Source organism: Trichoplax adhaerens, genomic scaffold (assembly GCF_000150275.1).
Source record: "Trichoplax adhaerens TRIADscaffold_27 genomic scaffold, whole genome shotgun sequence".
Classification (NCBI taxonomy): domain Eukaryota; kingdom Metazoa; phylum Placozoa; class Uniplacotomia; order Trichoplacea; family Trichoplacidae; genus Trichoplax; species Trichoplax adhaerens.
Window position 1 is genome coordinate 196544 of NW_002060968.1, and position 26908 is coordinate 223451.

Genomic DNA, 26908 nt, shown 5'->3' on the forward strand with positions numbered 1-26908 from the left:
AACCTTAGTCGTCCATGACAACGAGAAGGACTGCGGAGGGACAGAAACGGACTTTTCATTGACGAAATCAATATTGCCGACCATCGTAGATTGTTGGTCAATGTCCCACTCTCTTCAGTCATCTCTGATACAGTATACTAATGGCCCAAATCGGACTGCTAAGCTACAGACGTACAGACGTTTAGACCATCCTACAGTATATATATGACATACAGTACAGTACGATACACTGTTGGGTACAGTACAGTACACTATTACTATTTAGAGTTCATACTAACAACAGTATTACCTACTACAGTACTGTACTGTAACTGCTAGAGCTAGTAGACTGTCTCATGCCAATGATCGTGGCGGTAATATTCCATACCAATACTGTGGATCAAGTGGTATAGCCAAGGCGATTGAGCTCAGCACTTGGATAGCAGCGTGGAGTGGACGCCATCTTGAAGATGCTGGCGTTGAAATGGAGAGTTTGCAACCCTTTAGGTTGGCTGGTGAAATAGTTCAATGGCGATGCAGATGCTTATTGTTGTTGTTATAGGATAGCTGTATTTTATCAGGTGTAGAAATTGTCTTACTGTGTGTTTTGCTCACTACTAGGTCTGGTTCGGTTAGGTTGGCACCACCTTGCCAACAACCAAAATGGCTTGCCAACCACTGCCATCCCGGCGACTTGCAGCTCAATAGAGAGAATCAACAATCGCCATCTCCATACTACATCATCTTGTTGTGGTAAACATTATTTAAAAAAGCCTATCGAAAGTTATCATGAATCACTGGTCAAATATAAAGTTCAATTTGTACCAACCATTGACAATCGGTTATTGCAAGCCAAATTAGCTGGAGCATTACAACATGATTACCTGATCAAACATAAGGCACCACCCAAAGTTGTAAGTAGGATAACTGACATCTTGTTATGGCTTCTTTTCTACCTTGATAGCCATCAACCGTCAATAAGTCCATTCTCTATATGATGTAGTGGTCGTATTGCAAGTTGTAAACTACTAATATACAAATGGTCAAGAAGGATTCGTTTTAGCAAAGTCAATTTCCAACATTGACCATCAATGCCATTGCAGCACAATACCTTCGTCATATTCTAGTTGCTTATCAACAACGATCAACTCATTTTTCTATTAAAACACTTTACATGATCCAATTGACTGTTTTAAACCATGACGTATGGACGTCAGACGATTACGAATTGGAGGAAATAAACGATAATGTACCTCGATCTAATTTAGATTCAAATATTCCAGTACAGCACATTGCATGTCTATCAAAAATGGAATTAGACCTTAAACCTACGGGAAAGTCAGTAGAGTAGGTACAGTAGTTTAGTTCGAGATGAAACAAGGAAGTTTCAGGAAATGAGGTTGTAGTACCTTCATTTTAGCGTTACGATGCTTCATCGGACGCATTCTAGTTAGTAATCATGCTGTCGCTAGCTTTAAAAATACAATTGTTGCCCATAACAGCAGTACTACTACACCCATAAAGTCATCATGGGCTCTCTATTTTCTTGCTCGCACATCTGGATTGTAGTACTATATACTGTAATCGTAAATATCCAATTAAAATTGACCACCCGTATCAATAATCAAAACCTATTCTATTCACTATAACCAATGAAATATATTCTTTTACAGGTGATACATGCCAGTAAACACAATATTAGAGGTAGTCCTAGGAAATTGAACTTATTAGCTAGATTGGTAAGTTGTCCAGCTATTTTTAGCCTTTAGACTACACAATGATAGTGCTGCATTTGCAGCCAATTTAACGAAAAAATCAACGATTTCGGTAATCGATTCTATTGCATACATACTTAATTATTACAGATACGGCGAATGCGCGTTGACGATGCAATTGCTCAAATGCAATTTTCACCTAAAAGATTAGCCAAACCAATTTTACGGGTAAGCCATCATATAGAACTACTTGCTGATGCATATGTTAAGGACATGCGTGATAATTACGCGCGTACAATTACTTCATATGCCAAATCAAAAATAAAATAGCTTGCCCTCCCTAGCATTTTAAACTTTCATCACCACTAATTTCGATAGGTTATATTGCAAGCTAAAGAAGAAGCTGCTAAAGAACACAACCTCACTGATCCCAATCAACTATTTGTAGGTAAGGAGCAGCAAGTTGATCGATTTTATTCCATTTTAATACCGCATTTATAACATAGATGGTCGTTTCTAAATATTAAGCGACAGATTAAACTAATTTCTTTTATCATATTCTTCAGTTAAGAATAGCGTTGTACTTGTAGAGTAGAAACTGCCATTGTCTGTCCCTAGTAAATACATTCGATAAAATCGATAACCACTCTCTTCATGATTTTTATAGAAGAATCAACCGTTGGCCGAGGCCTAATTTTAAAAGGCGTCCGATATCATGGGAAAGGTAGAGCGGGCGTCCAGCGGACATACTATTGTCATTACTTTTTGAAATTAAAAGAAGGCCAACCCCCTAAAGATCCTACAATACCAATAGAACATCGCAGAGGTCATACAAAATGGATGGTAACGAATATGCCTCCTCCGAAAATTGTCAGCGGACTTTGACTTGTTACTAGTCCATAACCAAAGATACCCAAACGTCATCCTTGTTATCGCCGCTGCTAAACAATCATAACTAATCACTAATTTCAGAAACATTTTTATTTTATAAAATGCTATATTTAAATCGTGACAAATAAACCTGAAATTTTCAAAATTTTTCATACTAGACTAGGAATACATTATGCAAAAATTTGCTCTTTTAGAATATCCAAAGTTATCGGCACCTTCGTAACATGTAAAATTTTAAAATGGATCTAATATAAATATATATACAAGCCGTGTTATTTACATACTTGTAGCAAGTGTAAAGGTATAAAAACTTATGCCTGGCCAACATATCCACAGTAGTATATTACAAATAATAAAGGTCCATGTACATTACAATATCTGTTACATTTCATTTATAAATACTGTGTCATTAAACGTATTAATTAAATAGGCGTATGTAAATGAGATACCAGTAATACAGGTGCATAAAAACTAAATTTAACATTTTCAAAATAAGAAAATGATTTACCATTAGTACCAGTATAGAGAACTAAAACATAAAAGGAATAAATTCGTAAGTCGGAAAATCAAACTATTAGCTATAACAACCTTTGGTTGCAGGATAATTTGCGTCACAAAAAAGACTATTTGACAATTTTTCGTTTATGAGTACAACTTTAAACATAAATTTCTCAATATTACATTTACTATTTTAGTGCAGATCTGAATCCCCGATAAATCCCTATTTACTAATGATAATAGAGCACAAACGCTTCCTTACATCTACTAACATAATCCTTAATATCATAGAAATATGCTCTCTTAAATGTAACTGAAATCTAATTACACTAGTTACATTGGCATGATCAAAATAAGCCATTCATTACGTAAGGTAGATTACAAATCTATTAAGCAAGAAATTTCAATTTCCATTTTTATCTCAGCCTATCTACGGATCTAATCCACCGATTCTAAATGAAACAGTTCTGCTATTGCTAAAAATTATTTTCGAACTCAATCTCCGGATAAAACAAATCCTAAGTTAGTAAGCTCATTTGCTTTGGCTATTCTTCTTATTATTATCTTTAATAATTTCATAGAGAACGAGTGCAACAAATACATCCATTGGATCCAGTAAACCACGTTGCAAGTATTTCGGTATTGTGCTATGGGCATTTTCAAATCCTAACTTATTTAAAACCCAATCGATGCCGACAGGGTCAGTTCTTTCTCCTGCCCATGACAGAAATTGAATCTTCGGGTCTAGATACCAGTGACTGCAAGTAAATCGACGCATTTGCAGCATTTTTAATGTGTTCTCTGCTCGCTCAAATTTTCTCTCAAAATTTCGATGGGAAACAAATCGCGGCTTATCAGCTTCTAATTGCATATACATATTACAGCAATCAGTGAAACATGAAATACAGCGCTACAATAAAAATGCAATAAATTGTACTGCATAAATTAGCGTTGAATTTGTATACCTTGATCATCTTCTCCCTTGATATAATTATTAATCATTTGATGCAGAAAGATAAAATGATTAACGTCTTGTGAAAGCCAAATACTATTCTCAAACGTGATATTACATGAGGTATCAATCGTCATTTCTCGGTCATTTTCTAAACAAAAAAATTAATACGATGAAGTTACATATCCATTATAATTAATCATCAAATACTCTTTGTACTAGTATCAAATAAAATCGCTAATATAATAAAATCATCTTGCATACCCCCATCCAGATCTCGCAATGTCAGTGCTGGAATGGTATGATTTGTTTCTAATGTAAGTTTAGTTTCCGGAAACGAAAAGACAGTTTCTACATCCAATTCATAGCGTTCATCTGGCATTAGATATATCCCTCGTAATCTTGATGGTCGCATTTTACTACTCATAGTCCCAAATTTTCGCTCTCCAAATCCGCCCATTTGAGGACTGTAGTGCCTTCTCGTAGCACTATCAGCAATTGGTGTTACACAGGCGTATACTAACCAATCTTGTACATTCCCGTGATTCGGTGGACGTTGCTTAAATCGAGTGATGCGACAAACTTTGGCCGTCTGTGATACGCCAGCCAAAGAAGGCAGAAAAGGTAGGCGATGCATTTTACTATCATCACGTGTAACCTTACTGTTGCCTATATTTACATCTAAACTATGCTTTACACGAGCAATTACTTCTTTATCACGTGAAAAGGAAATTGAAGTTACAAAACTTGCTGCAGGTCGTTGCAAATAGAAAAGACTCCACACTTTCTCCGTAAAATTAAGGCCATCAAAGCATGCTAAAGATATTAAACTTCCATATAAGGAAAAATTTCCTTCAAGATTAACTTTAGCAAGATCCAAGGGAGGAAGGCCAGATTTAAATATAATCTTATTTAACACTCTCAACGGTCGAATCCAGTGATGAACAGAGTTTTCCAATGATTGTTCACGATTGCTTGAATATATCGAACTACCGCGCATACGTGATTGACGTCGTCCTCCTAATGCTCGCTTGCTACTCCGTTGCTGTTTTCTAAAGCATTCTTCAAGTTTAAAGATAATCTTAATGAGATTTGTTGGGCTCGATTGCGAGATCGCTGCATATAATTCACACCATTGCACATTGCCATGAAGGGTAATTGATGGGGATTCACTGAATTTAATACCCATAGAGCCGATTGAACTAAGTTCTGGATCTTGCGTGGTAACGATGTTCCATTTATCATATAGGCTAGCCTTAAGATTAGTTAAGTGCGCCATAATGGTAGGAGTACTCATATAATCTAATCTCGCATCTAATAATAGCAAACTTAGGGAAATCGCATTTTGCGGCTGCCAATCATAATTGTCACGAAATTGCCCTATTCGTTAAAAAGTTGAATATCGATCATTATACTGTGCATACAATGAATCTAATTTGAAAATTTGAAATTATCGCTACGTAATTGGGAATAGTAAATTTTTTGTTTAAACCCTTACCAGACACCGAGAATTCCTGTAATTCTATCAAACCGCCAACGGTACCACTTCGAGAATCTATAGAGCTCCTACCGATTGCGATCTGTGCGTCCAGATTATTGTAACCAGAGTGTCCAACATACAGACACGTGCGACATTTAACTTCATTTGTACTCCAACTAAACACAAATTGGAAAATTTCAGTGTAATACTTAATATAATATCTTGCCGGTTAACTTACTTTGTAGGTCCCATAATGCTGCCCATATTTGCGGTTACGACCAACTGCTGTAAATTACAAGCTAATACAAACATTGAGTCATAATCGGTTATACTTTCTGATTTCTGCCTTTCAATAGCTGGAACTGTTAACTTAAATTCATTACTATGTTGCCTTTCGAACATTGCTTCCTTGCCATCTTGAAAGAAGCAAAGCACAACAATAATCAAACTGCGTTGAATCACCCATTAAATTATCGACAAAATACTAACCAGCCCAATTACTCTGAGGAGTTTCACTGGATCGTGTCTGCGTGTTGCTGCTGTCACCGACATTACCCAAAAACAGTCGTCTGGCAATAGAATTTCGATACCAAGCTTTGGGAACATCAAGAATTTCAGATAATCCTCTCATATCGTAGTTGAATTCAGCGCTTTTAATATCGAATAATCCTTGAATACAAAAGAGAAATTATGATGCATATAATAGTTAGTACTTTATTACATACAAAAAAACTGCAATAATAATTAATTACCTGCGGTGTGATATTTAACACGAAATTTGTTAGCAGATGGATCCGAAGCTCGACCAAGGTCAGTAATATCAAATTTATTACTGGACCGTTCGTTTTGAGATATTATAATCCGCTTTCTGGTAATGCTAACTTTTGCCGATTCCACATGCAAACTTAGAGAATCTCTGCCATCAGTATTGCTACGCGACGATGCAAAACTATTATTCCTAGCACGTCCTCCTGGTTGATGCTGACGACCATATGGATGAAATATAGAAAATGAAAAGCGTTCAAGATATCCCGTAAAAGATACTGTTGAGCAAGTTCCATGAGGAATATTTTCGGACAGCGATGCTACAATAATAGACATTTAATCGTAATTCATAAAATTTATTTGTAACACTTGGCACCCTAATATAGGCGATTATTACTAAAAATACTCTTAATTTCTAACCTGATGAATTTCCAGATGATACAGCGCAGCTTTCCAAGCCAATATAAGGAGCCATGCTGACTTTCTTCTCTGAATGACTGGTAAACATCAAATCTAACGATGGCAGTTGTAATAAGCACTCTACTCTCGACACAGGCATGCAACTTAAACGAATATCGAGGGGTTCGACGCGAACATATACAAATGCATTAACCGGAAAAGAGGTTATATTAGATAAACTCGTTCTGTTTGCTGTCAGGACAGAATTTTCATCTTCTTCACTCGAAATACTTTCACGTGAGTGTATATCTTGATTGTAAAACATATCAACTGAACTACGCCGAGATAATATTTCTTCAGCTGGAGTTAAATCTCCAAGTGCTCCTTCAAGAAAGTCAACCAAACTAGGTGTTAAGATGATTTCATCAGCTAAAGAATGAAGGTAGAGCCATAAATGTAAAGTAGCAACAGTTTTCAACTTTGCAGCTGAAGTTCCAAAAGACTCAGAGCCAGTATCCGCGGATAAACTACTTGGCTAAAAATATGAATTTAGTTTATTTCATATTATTTCGAGAGAATTGGTATATTATTTAGGTAGTAGTCATGGGGAAAAATAAGTTAAATCAATTACCAGCCGATAACGATTGTATAACTATTGTCATTTCGTAGCATTCTCGTATTACCTGATACTGCTTATTAGATTCATCTTCATCCTTTTGATTAAGCGTAGTATAGCGTAATTTTATATCGATGTCTGGCATCATTAATATTGTGCTTTCAAGTTGAGCGGACGAAACAGATCCAATAGCCTTCCTAGACCTCCATTTACTCGACTTTAGATGATCTCTTGTATGCGATCTTTTACGTATCATTCTAGTAATGACATTAAAGTTTTAAAGTTAAGCGTACTTTTTCATTAAATGAAATTCGTAAATTATTGATCTAATTTTTCCGTACTCATCTGCTTGTTTCATAGACTGACTATATAGGGTACATTTTCCTGTATCGGTCTGAAGTACAACATCGAGTTCAAAGTCAAATTTCATATCAGTGGATGATTTGGATTGAGTAAAAGATCCGGCTACGGATGGAGCTTGGTCGCCTTCGTCATAGCTTAAGTAACATGCCTAAATAATTAAATGAAGGCTGTATGTTAATAACTTCTTACTAAATTAAGTATGAACACTTGCTGGATATTAGTATTGCTACCGGATCTTCCTTTATTGATACTTTTTTCTTCTTATTTTGAGAATCTGTAGTATCCGGCTGTATTTCAATAACAGTATCGTTGCCAGATGCTCCAGTTACTACATGACCCGTAAAGTCTTCGTTGCGATTCGTTTCCAACATTTGAGATAACGGTTTACCACTTTCACGTTCAATGTCACCATCATAGCCAGACGCTAGCAAACTCATATGTTTAGTTCGCCGGTAGTTAAATATTTTTTTGCCAACTAAATTATTGCATTGTATATACAAGATTAGGTCACGAAACTCTGAAATAGAAGTTCAAAGATACTGTGGAATTATCATATCTGTATTACCTGAAAGCCTTCTTCGGTGCTTCTGTATCTTGGCCGTATCACCTCCTGTTTGACGTTCGAGAGTTGACATTCGATTTCTTCTTTTTTTTTCAAAATCTTTACTTAAATGTGAATGCCGAAAATCTTCGTCAATTATAGATTGATTAGCTTCAGTATCCCTAAATAGGAGATAATATTATAGTAAGATTAATTCATTATGCTTGCTCAGCTGCGAACATAATAAGCAATTTACCATATAGTATGTCTCGGTCAACAGTAATTATTGTTTAAATTGTCAATACAAATAGAAACCTCAATTTATTGATCTTCGAAATTTCTGATCGTTTTTTGTGATCGCCATAACTTTGCTTAATTTTGATTCTATCCGGAAACTTTTCTGCGTCAGCGATTCTATAGTCAAAATTCTCTTCACTGCTAGTGGAATTATTAATATTTCTTTGTCGTCTACTATAAGGTACCAAATGCGAAAGTACATTAGTAACAAGATTTCTAACTTATATCAGCTTAGGAGATGCCTTCTATAAGGTGAAACACTTGAAATTATCGTCATATAAAATATATTATGCGTACCGCTCATGTGATATACCCATAATATATTTATCCATAACATCATAGTCTTCGTATCGGTCATCAAACGTTTCGAATGAGTCTACAAATTCATCGCTCTCATCAGTGATTGAACCAATGTCTGAAGTTTCATCTGCTTCGTTCATTAATGTTAAAGCATCTCCAAGAAGTGATAAGTAGCGGCCAATATCTTGGTCAAAGCTCATGTTGATACCAAAGATCCTCCAACAAAATACAACAGACCATTTACCAGCACTTTGATGAGATTCCCCTTAATAATAATTTTTGCAATCAGATACGACTCTTTCGGTTCCAATGTAAAAAGAACGTAATTTTACCTGATTTATATCGTTCCGACTTTGAACAGCACTCATAAGTTCCATCAGGAACAATACCTAGAAGAATGTAATGAAAATCGGAAAATCAGCTTGGTAATACTGCAAGATATATTTACTTACTATTAACGTACATGAATTCATAATACAATCTTGATTCAGATTAGGAGCCCAAAATTTGGAATCTGTTCCCATACTATCAGTAAAGCGAATGCATAATGCTTTAAAATGCCCTCGAACAGCCAAAGATGTACTATTACATGCTGTAATCAGCATGCTATCAACAGTACATAATAACGCGGGATTGGATTCTACGTAATAGAATAAGTAATCAAGCTAGATAAGTATTTGCCACTATTTTGTAAAAAGTAAACCATCTATTTTTGCTGGTATTACCGTAATCGCGACTTCGCAAAAATGGGTCAGCAGGCTATTATGATAGCATAAATAATAATAAAATTATTTAAAAATAATATATCAATCAACTGGCGTTTTTTCTTGAGTAATTCCTTACCACCGCTGATTTTGTTAATGGCAAGCATATACCAAAGTTTAATACATTTAGTTGAAGGAAAACAGATGAGGATCTCTCATTATCACCAAGATTTTTAGCTTTCGGTTGTACTTTCGGACTAATCGTTCGAAACTGTTAAAGATTTAAAGATTAATTTATTTTCTACATAAAATAGAACATTCAAATTAGCTGTAGTTATACTATAATCACCTCGGAAGCCAACGTGCGTCGTTGTTCCAGCCAATTTTCGTATACATTTTTATAGTTTATGTATAGCATTACGGCTATAAAGGATTTAAGTATTAATACGTATGCTTAATATAAGCACTTCAATAAGCTTTGAAATAAACCGAATTTTTTAAAGTATTTGCTGAGAAGCAGCATTAAATTGGTATCGAAATAACTATGGTACCTTTGTTAAAGGCAGCCGATTGTACATAGACCGACGGTCTGATGGCATTTACTAAAAACGTTTCCTTGTTTGCTGACTGTTGTAAAATGCTTTCCTGAAAAAATTAAGTAAAGCTGATTAAATGAAACGCAATATACGAAGACGTAATTTTTTAAGAATTGAAGCATTACATGGATTGCGTTTCGAATTTCAACTGAAGTATCGAAATACGCAAGTTCGAGCAAATCTTCCGTAGCTTTTAGATCAGTATTTATTGACATGTTATCCACCTATTAAATATAATGGTATCAACTCCGCGGCATTTTAAGACTTTAGGAATATAGTAGCATCTTTATTGCATTGTGTCTATTCATACCTTTGACAGCTGGCCTAAAGATAAGCGAATCTTCAATTGTAAAAAGCCATGCAATTTTCGCCATATTTGCTCTAAATTTAGGGAACATTAAAATTAACCAATTGCGAAGCAATCTAATCTCTTTATTTGGCCAAAGATACCATTCAATGCCGATAGTATTACATATATATACATAAGGACAATCACACATTCATACCAATTGTACCATATGTTAATGCGAATGATACTTACTTTTTTTTCTATTTTCTATAAACAAGAAGTTTGCTATTTCTCCTTCTATTTTTCCAGTATTCAGTCTGACGGCAAAAGCAGTTGCAGTTCTTGCGGTCAAGTTGATCTCCTTTGAAATTTGAGAGGAATAATTTATAACGGTTAAAGCTATGCAATGCATACAGTATATGTATAATAAGGTTAATAATAGCAAGAATAATAATAAAAATAATAATAATAATATAATAATAATTAATGGGGCTAATTTAACTATAACAAGCATCAAATAATTCATAGTAAGATTTAAATGCTGTAATCTGAAGGGAATCGTTTGCCAAAAATTTTTAAAAATACGGATATGATCGTAGTTATTAGAGTACCTCCATTTTAAGTTTCACTGAATATAGCAGTAGCTGATTGTCATCCCGTTTATCAGCTTTCGGGGTAGCTTTTGATGATCCAGTTGATATTAATTGATTATCAGAGTAAACCATACCCAACACTTTATTTATTTCCTAGAGAAGGTATCAATAGGTTGTTAAATTCGCACATTTTTACATAGTAATTTGATAACTAATATCGTTTCATTTATACTACGGTTGTTTATGCGATTATAGCTATGAGTGTATAAGATGTAGCAATACATACAATTACCTCTAAAAATGATTTTTGGACAACTAGAAGATACGTCAAGATGTCAAGCATTAATATCTGCTTTACAGTACCAACTCTAACAACAATATCAAGTACTTCATTTTTCTTAGCCGGTAAATTAGAATTAATAACTTTCAATCCATATATGTTAATGGTTGGTAATTGAAAAGTAGTTGCAGTTGGCAAAACCAAATGCGATAAATGAATCGATTGCTCCTAGTATAAAGTTAATATATTTAATTCATTGATAGACTAAAAAGAAGTGGATCAAAAAAAATAGAGGAAAAATTTGCTAAACTAACTTTCGCCAAAAAGTTAAGACTATGATCCGCAAGTATCATTTTAAACCATTGCTCTTGGCCCCACATTCCTAAACATCTGATATTTTTCATCTACGTATATAAGAGCGTAATATTTAATATGCCAGTTGAAAGAAAACTCGTTAATGTCAAAAACACAGATAAATTTCTACCTTATATTCCCCGCGTAAAGATGGCAGTAACGCAGCACCGAGCACAACATTGCTAATATTAACCCTAAATTGCCAAGTTTCTATTGGCCATTCACTACTAACTTTGGCATTTCCTTTTTTAGAATAAGCTGATACAGCACTATGTTCAGTATTTAACTGTTGTGGCGTATCTGTGTGCTTCCTTTGACTTGTAGGTTTGAGGAGTGACCTTATATCGTTTGATCTAAAAATATCATGTAAATCATTATTAAAGAAGGCCAAGGATGTCAACATTAGGAAGTAATTATTGATCTTAGTCAAGATCAAACAAGAAAATTATTGGCTGTAGTATATCAACTAATACGGAATCATTTTATGGTTAATACCTGCTTATTATATCATTCCTATTAGAGGAATAAAATTCTGACATGGTCTGCGTAATTGTACGAGTACTTCTTTCTACCACATGTTGCAAAGATGCCGGATGTTGTGGAATATCCAGTAACATAGCACCAATAAAAATTATTCCGGAATGTTTGTTACGATAGCGAGATTTAGAAACTTTACCAGTATGCGTGATGGACGACAAAAGAAATTTAGAAGCGTTGACATTGCAACAAACAATGATCCTATGATGTTCGTGTTCATAAAATTGAAATGAGATAAATCATTTAGTTTAACATGATCGGGTTTCGTAACGTAGACTACCAAAAATGTAAAACATCATAGAATTCTTATACTCTTGCTAATTTCGTAACTGATCAGATTTCAAGATATGAAACAAATTTCTATAGATACTATAAACAAAATTGGCGGCGATACTCTCGACTGTATCAATAATTAGACATATTAAGCACAAAACGGTCAAGATATTGATAGACTCTTATTCTAAAGTAAAGTATTATCTTCTATTCGCATATTGTATTGGCTGATACCTCTCTTTAGCCTGTTTCTTTTCTAGTTCCAGAAGAAGTATTTCAGTATCTCCCACATTTCCGACAAATGAGGAATGGGTGGAATGCAATAGATCTTTATGGTAGAAATTTAAATAATTTAGTTTATTTTTAATAAATGGAATGATACGTATGCGATAATAATGGAATAATGTTGTAATATATCTAGAAGACCATATTTTATTGTACCATTTCTTGTTTTTGGCTTCTTAACGACACCAATTACGACAGGTTGTTTCATTCGGTAAGTTGCAGAAAAATGACTTCTCGCGATTGTTGCTTTCAGATGTAATCTTCCAACATTGGCAGTTACACTAATTTCCTGCACTTTAATAACGCAAATCACCGACATTGGATCAACACGTTCGACACCAGCAGCATGAAGCTGTCGTAAGTATTGAACAGCTGTAGTTTTTCTACGTTCTGGCATGTCCTCTGCAGCTTCACTAAATAACCGCAATCTTATACCGCGTCTTCGTATACTGGCTACATCAGGCGTTTCAGGTACTTTAGTGGATAAACTTGCTGCTCGAAGTCGTTGCTGAAATGTGCCAGCGCCTAATTTAGCCGCTACTTCAGCATCAGCAGTTCCTTCAGAAACCCCCATAGCGGAATAGCAATCCAATAATTTATACATGGTTAGCCAAACGCGATTTGTGGCTATCCTTCGCAAATTTTCAACGTTTGTTGACACAATGCTTACACGTTGGTTATTAAGCCTATCTCCCGGCAGCACTGGCGAGCTATCAACAAGATCATCCCATATTTCTTTCCTGTACTGTTGTAAAGGCTCAACCATATTTGTTAAATGATGAATAAGACGCAATAAAGATAGATTAAGATCATGTGTTATTCTTTTAGTTTCTAACTTTATTAGCCAGCGATTCTTTAAGTCCACTTTTTGTTTACCTATAGGATTGCCAGATGTAGACTTGTCAAATTTATTCGCCATACTTGTCTCATATAACGGATTTAAGGAAACTACCGGATCTTGATGCATAAAAAGGTCTAGAAGAAACTCTTCACAAACAAATACTGACGATACATGATGTGTATGGTCAGTTGGCTCAGTAACGTTGTCACTATCGTATGATGAAGACGTATTAACATCAAATACTGTATTAGAACTAACAACATAGACACTAAGCAATCTAAGTTCGCCAGATAATGATAAAGTACTACGATACGGTTCATCTCTGCAATCGCCTGTATCAATTGCCATACAGCGTAATAGCGAGCGAAATACCACAGTGGCTTCCGTAAGTCGTATTCCAGTTGTTGGAAAGCTAATTTTTTCATTTATATCTTTCACAGATTGATCATCTTTTGATGCTTCAATATCAGTTTCTTCGTTCGAAAACTTGTCGGCTTCAGTATGGTGATATTTTCCACTATCTAGAGATCCAAGAGAACTTAAATGTGCTAATTGGCCAGATTTTGATGGAATCCTTGAAATTATATCTTCAGCAGATGATCTTAAGTCTTCTGAAATACGATGTAAACTAGTAGAAGGTACTGTTTCAAGTGCAGGATTTAAAGGAGTAGCTTTCTCCATCTTTTGTTTTTCCATCGCTAAAGCGACAAAATTAGCAAATTTATTGGCACCCACAGTAGCCTCGTTTCTGTCATGACTTTCATAATTAGTGGTAGGCCTGCTTGATTCAGCACCATCGTAAAGTGAAGTAGAACTAACAAAGCTCAATGAAACAGGTGGCATTCCCGAGGAATCAACAGTATCAGTTGCAGGCACTAAACCATATTTTTTACCGGTGGAGTCCAATACTTTTTTTCTACACGCTTCTGGGCGTCCAGGTCTCACCAGGATAGCTTTCCATTGGCGTACTAGCGCTAACAATCCACCACGGAGAGTATTTAAGCTAGGAACATAATCTTCATTTAATGATGTAAGCATACGTTTACTATCAACATCAGGCATGAAATGAATTAGAATATACAATAACTGGCAACATTCATTATCTTGTAACCAATTTGAGCTTTCAGTTAGCTTTAATCCAGCATACTATAACAAAATCAAAGATAAGATCAATTTATGGCCAGTACAATAAAGTGATATTACAATACCTGCATAATTAAACATGAACATACCCTTAGTGGTAAGTATCGTCCAGCTGTTTCTACACATTCTGTCATTAAATAGGCGAATACAGCTCGAATGCGACAGTTATAACGTGACAATAATAACCTTATTGAACTTTCTGATATTGATGCTGTACTAATCCAGGCCGATGTAGCTGGAATGACAGTGGTAAGAAGATTAAACTGGTGTGACCAATGCAGATTTCGAGGTTGTGTTGGAGATGCAAAATTGAACCAGACATGATTAAGCTGCATTATACCATTTGCTTTGGATGTTAGAACGGTTTTAGATGCTTTATCACCGACAGTACCTACATTTTCAGCATCTGACAGATAATCACTGGACGAATAACTATCAAGATTTAAATTGAGCTCTTTATCGCTAGTACCTATCACCTCACTAACTGACAGACCGAAAATTCGACCACCTTTCGCCGTAAAACCTTCTATACCAAATTCAACCATAATCCATCCATCTCTGTACTTGGTTATCTCACTGGTAATTTCTTCGGTATCTATATCAATACCTCGGTTGAAAGAGGGAACAAAATAAACCCTTGAATCATTTTCCGGTATCGCAATGATACTTTTAGAGCCGTTGATAATTGCTAAGTCATCTGATGTTCCCACTGGTAAACGACGAAGTTGACAGTGCAAACGGTTAGAGCTAAGCTCTGCAACTTGTTCCTCTAAAACAATAGAAGGACCGGATAGTGCTTTGGTCTGGTTGTTAACATCTTCATCTGCTTCATTTTTTAAAAAGTCATTATCATTCACGTTGTTTACATTAGAATCAACATTACGATTTCGAAGTATATGACTTATTTGTCCTTTCACTCTATCAAAGCTAAGAGCAAGCAGAGATGCACCAGAAGATCGAAGACTTTTTGCATGATTTTGATGCAAAGACTCCCTCGCGATAAGTTCTATAATTCAAAATCAAATCCAAAATATCTATGTTTAATACCCTAGGCAATAATATCATGAAAATATTAATGACGCCTGTATAAAGTTTATTGAATCTATTGCCTTACGGCAGTTGATTTAAGTTAATGCGAATGTACCTTCAGATAAAGCTATTTTTTCTGCTAAAAATGCTTGATAAAATGCAATGTCAATTCCTCTTATCGATACAAAGCATTTTAATTGTGTTGCTAATTTATGATCCAAATGTTTCTTTTTCATTAATGTGTCATTAATACACTTCGAATGTGCTTTATTAAGCACACAACATGGGTGTAAGTTCTGCAACACCGGCACCAACGGTTTTGTATAACTAAGTCAAAGATTCAGCCGTATTATTTGAAATGTAATCAATCAAGATATAATATACAACATGTTGCGTTAAAGAATTAAGTACAACTTTGATCACTTTCAACGCTTACCATTCAATGGCTTTCATTACAAATGGTGTGATAAAGATGGAAATAGGTTCAGGAATATCTAGTATGATTGTTGATCTGCTACATTCCGGTTCTAAGTCAGCTTCTAAGGCGTTTAACATATCGGAACTACTATTATCAGTTATCACCTGCGATTCCTATAGTCAAAGGATAAATTATTATATGTTTGTCAAGTAAAATTTGATGATGACGTAGTCCCTTACCTTCGATTCTCGATGAAAGAGTAATGGTATATTAGCTGTACGATCGCCAACAGCTTTGAAGCTATAAGGCTCACCTAAGCCTAAATCTATGATCTCTTCACCATCAGTATTATCATCTGGCCTGTTACTACAGTTGCAGCTTACAACATAATAATGATAGATAGAAGAAAATGAATCTGTTATGTGCCCATCATCTTGTTTTGAATTACTTTTGCTCCGTCGACGAGTTACTCCTTTTCTATCGAAAGATACTGAGTTTACTCCAAATACTACAGTATCTTCATTTCCATCAATGTCATCTTCTATTGATTCTTCATGTATTATTTCTGCCTTGATCCTTTCATGTGTTACCGTTACATCTGCAACATCATCATTATCATCCATTTGAGCTAGTGATTGTAATGACGAAAACGATGAGGGAGCAGTGCGGAAAGTATCGACAGTAGCAGCTGACAGCGATCTCGCGTGACGGAGAGTATTTAGACTGTCAGTGTAATCGGCTAAACTTAATGAATCGGAGCCAGAGTCACATGATACGAATGATTCTCCGCGGTTTTTAAGATTAAATTGTTTGGAAAATGACTGCTCAAAATCAGCAATAATAGATCGCCTATTGGAGAATAAATCTCCCGTATCCGATGTAAAACTAATCTGTTTGTTTAAAGGCCGAAAGGCTGAACTTTGTGAGTGTTGAGCTTGAGGTTTTTTTCTTTCAAAAGAGACAGAACGATTAACACTTCCATCTGCATTACTGTATCTACTACTTCCTTTTGATCTATTCAAAGTTTGATACTCATTAGATGCCCTTTTACTGCTACGTAAACTAACTTCGCCACTTTCCGTTTCTGTCTTTGCTGTTACCTCATCACCTGGTGAGGGTACATTTTTCACTGATGAGCCACTTTCTAAGTCTGCTTTACCGTTATTAGTTGCGGCATCTTCATCTTCATTTACTATCGGATCGATATTAAATCGCAAAAAGTTACAATTTTTTATATTCTTATCAAAGAACACACAGCCACCTTGACATCCACAGACTTTAATCTTTGTTATGCTGGAATATGACTTGTGCCACAAAAAATATAATCGCTTTGATTTCCTATCATGTCTTCTTAACCATTTCTCCTGATATGAATTTAGATAACTTTTCGCAATACTTATCGACATGTCAACATTGATAGGGCCAATGACTACGGTTGCAACTTCTAACCACCATTCATTTTTATCTCGATTTACTGCCTGGGCCACAGCACCATCCATCAATTCAGATCGTAAGTATTGTTTCAGAGTAATATTTTTAACCACAACACTTCTACCAGTGTTCATATGGGGGCTGTGCAAACTGCACTGGGACAAGCGTAAATGGCTAAGCTATAATATAAGAAAGATAATAGCAAATGATTACATCAGCGTAACTATTGCAAAACTCACATGAACTGCAACTGCAAATACTGCTAACGGTAATAGTTTCATACAAAATCTTAGCGTTCACCATTTACCTGTAGATCACAAATACAGCCAGTTTCTACGAGTTGCACTTGGATTCGATCAATACCTAAGCGTATCATATAATATCTTAATTCATCTTCTCCAGGGCATTCGAAATCTGACCATTTGCTAGCGTTATCATTTTCGTTGTTATTATTATCTTTATCGCGTTCAACGCAACAAGCACTTTGTATGCGATCGTGCTGACATAACGATGGAACTGTCGACTGAAGATGATTCTCAGAGTTGCTAAGGAAATGTATGAAAATTTCGAAAAAGCTAACGACCGATATTGCCTGCAATAGTGAAAGATGCAGATAATAAAGTATTTTAATAAATAATAATCAATATTGTATATATTGTCACTTGAAAATCTTCAGCACACATATACCTGAGGTGTAGTTAGTTTACCAGTGATGCTTTCTACCTTAGCCTCTAGCATGAACGCATATTCCGTTGTGGAACTACCTACCGGTCTTCCTTCACCAGAAAACATGGCATGGACACGCAAATGAAAACCGTTTATACTCAAAAATCCGTGATTCATGTCTTTATAAAGCGAAGGTCGCTAAATTTGTATAGAATCGAATTTTTCGTATTAGCATCTCTAAAAATATGCTATTTTTTTAATTTTCAAGAATACAAGCACAAAAATAGTATCAAATTAAATATACCCTAATATTGTTGTAATATGTTGTTTACAGAACTACAGACCTGAACATTGTCCGTGACATTAATAATCATTGGCATTGATATTACTTGAATGCGGGTTTCCTTATATTCTTTTGAAATTTCGACTACAAGTTTACTGATAGTCACTTTAGGAATTTCAGACAAATCTTCACAATACTGCATTAAATTTGATAGCGAACATTATTTGATATTACAATTCGTACTTAGCGCATTTATACATATATTGCAACCAATCTAATTGATGATATGATTAGCGACTTTTTTTTAGACAAACAATAAGTAAAAAAACAGAATGTATGTATTGCATTAGATTAACTTGGTCAGTTGCCAAAAATTGTATGTGGCTTTACCTGAACTAGATCAGCTTCAACATCGTAAATATTTACAGAGCATAAAACTGTAAAAGGCCGAGAACTGCTTTCAAATGTAAAATTTTCAATATCTTCATCTTCGACATTAAAATATGGATCAAATGGGAAAAATTTCTGATACTGCCCAAAATAATTTCCCTGTTCAACAGAATAGAAAACAATGATATTTAGCAATGGTAGGTAGACATTGGTAACTGTATTACTACTGTATAGCTATTGTATCTACCATTTTATTAATTTTTTTAAGTATTATACTATCTTTTATGCTATCTACCTTAACATTTAACAAAAAGTGAATAAACGAGCCAAATAGTCTGAGCTTTGATCCAGTACAATTTTCTGTTCCTGGTTTAATACCACCGATATCAAAAACTATTTTCATGATATTTGGACTTTTATTCATGAAAGATGATAATGGATCAACATTGACATCCGGTTCATTTTCGCTCAATTCGTAGGCTACAAGATTACGAATAGTTAATAACATATCTTTATTAAACACTCGGAATAAATCGCACAAGACGAGTTACTTACGAAGCCAGTCAGGCTGAATAGGCTCCGGGTGATAAATATAAGAAACGTCAGCAGCCAGTACGGGGATAAACCAGCAATCTATCCAGCCGTCAGATTTTGTCGCTATTCTACTCCAAATAGATTTACTTTGCATTTCTGTAATAATAAGAAATATTTAAAATAAATAACTTATACAACGGTGAAAATGATAAGAAATACTTTAAAAGAATGAAATTATCCAACAGTGAAATAATAATAAAACTTATTCGATAATGAAATAATTGTTAAAATTATAGAATACAAACCAAATGGAAATGCGTCAGAAATGGAGTCACGTGATTTCATAGAATAAAGTTTTTCATAATTATAGGCCAAATTTATAAAGTTACGACGAGATGTGTTACACTCAGGAATGTAAAGCCTGGCCACAGCATTATCGACCTGTGCGAATTTTATCAAATATAAATATGTGTCAGTATTCATCTGATATCGACAATAATCGATGAATATAATAAAATTTACATCTATTGGTATATATATATATATATATACCTGTACTGTAATTCCAATCTGTTGTCTTTCCGGGAGATATTCCGTGAACGGGAGATTCATTGATAAATCCATCATTCGACCGCAAATAGCCAGCTCAGCTAGTATTTACGCATAATTTAACCGTATTAGAAGAGTACTACGTATCAATTATAGAACCGCAATTATTATTATCAATTATTACAGATATGCATAGTTTAGATTTACCGTTTTCTGGAAATTGCGAAAAGCAATCAATCCAGTTATTCATGTTTGCAAGCCAAATCATTTCAAAGTCTTTTAAGCTTATATTGAGATTCATAGTATATGGTGAAAAGTCGTATAAATCAGGGCATTTCTTTGACGAAAAGTCGCTGATAATATCTATCGGCGTGAAAGAAATTGAAGATATAAATAAATTCAAATAAGTACTAAATAGATTATCACCATATAACATAGCATAACATTATGAAAATTATCAACCTTGAAAAAATTTCTTATGGGCAAATATAAAATACCAAGTGATCTTATGAAAACCTAAATCGCACGTCCATTGTTGCTCATCATTCCACCATCTTGGAAAATGAAAATCGGTACTAAACTGCAAGATACAGAATATTCCAAGAATATTACCATGACATAAGATGGGATAATATTACTACGGTAAATAAGGGTATTCAGCTATGGCTTACGTTGAAAATATCGCATTTTAAAAAATTCCTGTATTCCAAGCTAGTATAAACCTCTAAATTAAGAATTGTTCCTTTTGAAATTGTAGAATAGCCATTATCGGAACAAACTAATGGAATCGAAATAGAAGAACAGGATCCACGCGCAAAACAAAAGTAAACTGCGAATATTTCCTGATAATAAATAAAATAAATGATATAAAATTATAATTCAACAATAACGTGCGTTGGGTTTATGAAATACTCACTTCATTCTTTGAGAACAAAACATCCATAGTGGCATCATCTCTGAAGAATAACCCTATCTCAAATTGTCTAAACGTCCTGTCAAAATGTTTAAAATTTTATCAGACTCTAGCAATTACTACAATAAAAATTGAGCCTATTTTATCTAATTAGTTTATAAGATAATTAACCTTATACTGCCTGGCTGATGTTCATTACTAACGGACACCTTTTGGTAATCTTTAGGATAAAAGAAATGTTGCAGCGCATCCCTAAAGCAAGTATGAAATATATCCATGTTACAGACATGCAAGATTTGCTCTATTTGCGATTTAGCATATGATTTTTGTATCCTACTTTTGCCTATGAACCCACGGCCCATAACGTATAGAGGTATCTTTACCGAATTCGACATCAATACCCCACGCAGGATTACTCCTGTTAGATTCTTCACAACCGTCATATGGGACATAACCTAAATATTGCAGATATATTGCTATAAGTAAATCCTTACTGCTGTTAATGAAGTATGAGTCACATGACCACAAAGTTTTATTCTACGATAATTGGTAGCTAACGACGTACCAGCTTTATCTTGATAATATTTAACCCATATGTCTCGTGTATTGAGAATTTCAAAGCTATTTTCACCCATATTTCGCGGAGGCCTGCTCCATCAATAGGCGCGTATAGTTACCGTAATAAAACATACGTAAGGCATCAGTACACAACACTACTTTATTATCAAAATTACTTTAGCTCATGTATAATAGTACTACAAAATAAACTGACATCTCTAAATACTCCAAATATTCCGGACTTGGTGAAAACATAACTCTCACAGCTTTTAATTGGCCATTGCAGACATGAGTATATAAGTCAGAGTTTGATGCAGGCTATAAAAAAATTTGAAATTACAATTTATGGAGATTAAAAGGATAAAATTTTACCTAACTATTATGATCCAGTGTATAACATATGTTTCTATAATCACTTACCTCCGTTGTAAAATAGACACACGAAGCAGATTCAAATCTAGCATGTAGCGTATAGGGCATTAAATAATTTCCAAAACTAATTCGTCCCTATCATAATTCCGGTTTGATTTCAAATGTTTATTAATGAAAATTCTTAAATTTAGCTCAAATTGAAGACGCTAAGTAAATAAACTTACAGCAGTGATATCGAATTTTATTGCAGGTATTAGATCACGCCAATTAAAGCTCTCTTTGGTACTTTCCAAATTACTACAATAATAGAAATACGTATATACAATATTATCCTACTACACATGCATATATTAACAAAAATTAATGATGTCATTGTATTAATCCTAGTATAGTACTTTAAACACGGTATTAATGCCATAATTATATGTGAATTAGTGAAATTTATGTAGTGATTGATTTATGTGAATGAGATTAATTATCAGTACAATTATTTGTTATAGCTTAAGTTACCTTTCAACTGAACTGTGGTGTGATAGAGTACTTGTTGTAGAGTCTTTATTGCCTGAAAGAGTGATATCACAACATCAGTTTAATACCCTATCTTGTGACATCCTAATCTTTGTGTATTAGTCGATATTCTTGATTTCATTCTATTTACATTATACTATACAACGAAATACAACCTGCGCCGGTTTCCAGATCATATTGTCTAGTAAACAATTTAAACAGTCTATCATATTCGCTGGATCTATTCAGAGATGATTAAAATAATATTGCATAATTAAGTCAATAAAAATTAGAAAAATGGACACTATGTTGCACTATTTTAGATCAACTACGTGTATTTCTATTTTCTAGCATTGCAGTGCATACAATTCAATCCAAATAGAATTGCATAAGCATAGGTACAGTAGACACAAAATCAAGTCGCGCAACCACGGTATGAAATTACGTATGATTATTTAATAACTGATAAAATCACTTGTAGATGTTTCTCAATTTGCTAGTTCATCCTCACAGTACGCGTAAAGGAATAAAACTAGTAGTCAGACTAGGGAAAGAGTTTCAAATTACCTGTTATAGACATGGAACTGAAAACCATTCAATACGACATAAATTCTCGATTGAGATAAGTCATGTTCTGTTAAAGGATACCAAATGACAAAAATAAGCCCTTGAAAAGCTTCAACTTCATCATAAACTAGTTGCATTAGCCTTATTTTACAGTTCAAGGTATAGCTTTATCAGAATCACTTATATAACGATTATATTTGTCATGTTGTATGATATTCATGTTTAGTTGATATTGACATGTCGTTTTATATTTGCAAAGAAGGATATGAAAAGAACACTTGCCGATAGCACGTATCCCATCAGTAAATTTGTATACTGTAAAACGTCCTAAGACTACTGTACAAGAAAAAAATTACCATATTTCCTCTCTCTTCTCATTAAGCGAATAAAAGCCCACCATCTAAAAATTATGTATCCATCGACAATTCTAAAACAAGATCGAAAAGACAAGAATAATATCGATCATTTATGCCATTAAATCTGTAATTTGGGTATACTGTACGTCAACAAGTCAATAGCATTGATAAATCACAACGATTGTTTTTACAATAGCATCTTGATCGTGATTAGCACTCTCCTATTTAGCAGATGCATACTACTTTGTGATCATGGTAATGGTGGCTAGTTACTATACTATTACCTAATTGAATAGTCCTTGGTAACTAATCGAAAGGCTCGAAACATAATTTTTCCGGAAAGGAATGATACAGAGACAGAACCTGCAATGTAAAAATCAACAACATTTACTCAATATCTTGTCAGTATTGAAAATATATCTATCGATTACAATTTCCAATCCTTTATTTTAATAGTTCAAAATTAAAATATTAGTCTAGTCGTAATGATTGCAGACGCTAGCAATGTGATGAGTTCGATCGGTACAATAGCTCTGTTCTATCAGTGAGTTGGTTCCATTGCTTGTCTACTGGATATCGATAATCACTATCGATATTAAACGTTATTGGATTATAGAATTTCAATTTGCGATGATCCATTTGAACAGTTGAAAATTAAAGCATAGGATGTTATGATATTGCAGATACCATCAAAGTCACTGTTGTATTGGTTCAACTTTTTAATCTACTAGATATTGACGATCGGTGTCAATATTAAACGTAGTTGGATTTTAGGCTTTCAATTTATCATCATCTATTCGAATAGTTGAAAATTGAAGCGTAGATGTTATGATTGCAGACAGCATCAAAGTCACTGTTACATTGGTCAATTGGTTCACCTGCTTATCTAATTGAGAATATCCATTTATAAAGGTTTATGTTAAAGGTTGAAAATTGAAATAGAAGGGGCATGTTACCATTGCGGATGCAATCAACGCCATGAGCTTGATATCCCTACTGTACTTTACATAGACCAATTGATTCAACTGTTTATCTACTAGATATCGATGATCAATATCGAGATTCAATATTATTCGCATTGTGGATATCAATTTACGATGATCTATTTTAACGCTTGATATAAAAGCATTGATGTTACCATTGCAGATACAAGCAGTGATGAGCTTGATATCCGTACTATTACGTATGTATAGACCAATTTGGTTCAACTATTTATCTATCTACTAGACATCGATGATCAGTGTCGAGATTCAATATCGTTCGCATTGAGGATATCAAATTAGGATGATCTATTATAACGGCTGAAAATCGAAAAAGAAGCCGTGATGTTACAATTGCAGATACAAGCAGTGTGATAACTTTGATATCTCTACTATTACGTCTGTATATATAGACCAATTGGTTCAACTCTATATCTGCTAGATATCGATGATCAGTGTCGAGATTCAATATCGTTCGCATTGAGGATATCAATTTAGGATGATCTATTATAACGGCTGAAAATTGAAATAGAAGCAGCAATGTTACCATGGCAGATACAAGCAGTGTGATGAGCTTGATATCCCTACTGTTTCCTATATATAGACCAATTGGTTCAACTGTTTATCTACTAGACATTGATGATCAGTGTCGACATTCAATATTTATTCGAATTGAAGTTATTCATTTAGGATGATCTATTTTAACGCTATGACATCGGTCAATTGATTGCACTGTTTACAGTATCTGCTAGATTTGGATGATTGGTGTCGATATTCAAGCTGGCTTGATTATAGAACGATGCAGATTACGTGGTTTACGCCTTAGTACTACATCGACTCCAGCAAGATTTTGGCCACAAAATCCTCTTGAAATGGACTCACCTTGATAGCTTTCGCATTTCAACATCATGACTAAGCGTATTCAATGTAGTGCGTTCTGACTAATTTCACTTTGCCAAAGTGCTACCGTACTTACAGCTCCACTATCAATAATATTGACTTTGTATTGACACAGCGTACCATCTACGCTTTATTGACATCGGTCGGCATGATCTTGGAGTCAACAAGTTGAGAAGGTAAGTAAATCTTAATCTAGTCAACGATCGGCTGACGATAGAGATTATATGGATAAAAGGCTCATTTCCTACGGTGTTAATTTCCATTTGGAAGAAAATTTCGAATGGACAGTCAAAGCTGGCGATGAACGTGATGTGAAATAGTATGACTGTTACTGTATCATTCCGGCTAAAGTACAAGTGATGTTGATTTGTGTTGAACAAAGATCAATGCTTTATTTCATCGTCTCTCCCTTTCTGCTTCAATCTTACTTTTATGACTATTGATTAGAGTATGGTCTGGAGTGATCGGATGATGGATTGGATAAATGATCGAAAAAGAAATTGAACGTAGTTTACTTTGCTAGGACTGTCTATAGCGACTCCTACCACTCAACTCCAGTCGATTACACACTACCTACTATTGCGTGAATTTTTCTCCACCATGTCTACGTTATATCACTCATTCAATCCAGTACAAGCCTATTTCTAGTCTATCTATTAGCGTGTTGACTTTACAAAGTAATCCTATTTCATCGCCTGTCTACCGATACAGTAAGTGATTTTTTTTTTCTCCTTTCAGTCAATTTATAAACAAGGGCCCACTGATGATTGTTGTCCATTGGATGCAGCTCGTCCATCACGGCAAGTTGTCTTCAAGTACGGCGAGATATTCACGCCGCTAGTCACTTTATTAATCATGTCGATATCAAGATTAACAAAGGTGATGATGGGATTGCAACTGGTTTACTGTGGACAACATCAATCGACTAAGGCATTGGAACCAGTCGACGAGTGGGGTTATGTTATCCAAAGTGATTGGTGTTGTTGTTGGTTCCATATCGATCCAAGATCGATTCAAACCAGACAGGCAAAACAAGATTGAACTACGACAGTATCACACTTGTACGCCTACCATGTATAGTAGTGAGTGATGTTGTACTCCAACTTACCAATACTAAAATCGCCATAGTGAACTGCTCGATTTAAGATCCAAGTGACGATTAATCCCATCACGCGAGAGTTATAGTAGGAGACATAAATAGTCCAGACGATGGTCAAGACGGTGAGGATAACATGGCGAGTATAATCGATGGTCGAATTGGTAGGATCGATGGTGGGAAAAACGGAACCAGTTGTATTGTTATTCATGATGTCCATGGGTTGATGGATACATTCGATGATCGTTTAGCTTAATAATGTTTCAACAAGGTACAAAATACTGGCAATAAAGTGAAAATCAAGTTGTTGAATGTCTTCATGTCTTGCAAGACAAGTTCCACTCCCCTTCCACTTGAACACGGAATGGATCGCTAATGGCTTGCTCTTCGCTGTCAATCGACGGGTGTAGTTTGACCAGGGGTGTTCAAACCACACAGGGTGGGCGATCCAGGGGTGTTCAAACCACACAGGGTAGGGGATGGAAACACGGTTTGATTACCATGGTTTCCACTGCAAGGTCAAGCGTCAGGTGCACCACGCACCCATGGAAGAGGTCAGTTGACAGACGATGACGCTCATCCCTAGTGTCAAGTGTGTCTTGGGGTGTAACGGGCTGTAGCGGTACTGGTTCTCCAGCCTACAGTACTGTACACTGTTGACTCCAGTG

The 26908-nt window shown here is 34.9% G+C and overlaps 2 protein-coding genes across 2 annotated transcripts; one reads left to right on the forward strand and one right to left on the reverse strand.

The window, feature by feature from the left end:
• Window positions 1-449: 449 nt before the first annotated feature.
• On the forward strand, window positions 450-2690 carry TRIADDRAFT_64369 (expressed hypothetical protein; the record flags this gene model as incomplete). The annotated part of the gene is made up of 6 exons (XM_002117633.1): window positions 450-486; window positions 601-893; window positions 1653-1718; window positions 1845-1922; window positions 2073-2142; window positions 2362-2690. The coding sequence occupies 6 exons, from the start codon at window positions 450-452 to the stop codon at window positions 2577-2579; spliced, it is 762 nt and encodes a 253-aa protein (XP_002117669.1). The 3' UTR covers window positions 2580-2690.
• A 925-nt stretch (window positions 2691-3615) lies between these two features.
• Window positions 3616-26451, reverse strand: TRIADDRAFT_61706 (uncharacterized protein; the record flags this gene model as incomplete). Its single annotated transcript, XM_002117671.1, has 55 exons — window positions 3616-3944; window positions 4049-4186; window positions 4300-5415; window positions 5534-5691; window positions 5754-5931; window positions 6005-6184; window positions 6268-6600; window positions 6701-7214; window positions 7363-7552; window positions 7589-7806; window positions 7889-8133; window positions 8224-8381; window positions 8794-9061; window positions 9129-9185; window positions 9260-9436; window positions 9522-9555; window positions 9640-9771; window positions 9850-9923; window positions 10052-10145; window positions 10407-10477; window positions 10638-10746; window positions 10997-11131; window positions 11271-11486; window positions 11573-11662; window positions 11743-11965; window positions 12108-12350; window positions 12657-12750; window positions 12864-14694; window positions 14781-15697; window positions 15836-16047; window positions 16157-16311; window positions 16378-17748; window positions 17877-18161; window positions 18257-18433; window positions 18580-18714; window positions 18909-19067; window positions 19204-19388; window positions 19464-19598; window positions 19748-19883; window positions 19995-20092; window positions 20199-20354; window positions 20454-20571; window positions 20663-20833; window positions 20908-20983; window positions 21076-21156; window positions 21242-21359; window positions 21470-21552; window positions 21677-21780; window positions 21883-21969; window positions 22059-22131; window positions 22345-22396; window positions 22518-22582; window positions 22909-23049; window positions 23549-23627; window positions 26253-26451. The coding sequence occupies 55 exons, from the start codon at window positions 26449-26451 to the stop codon at window positions 3616-3618; spliced, it is 13173 nt and encodes a 4390-aa protein (XP_002117707.1).
• Between the last annotated feature and the right edge of the window lie 457 nt (window positions 26452-26908).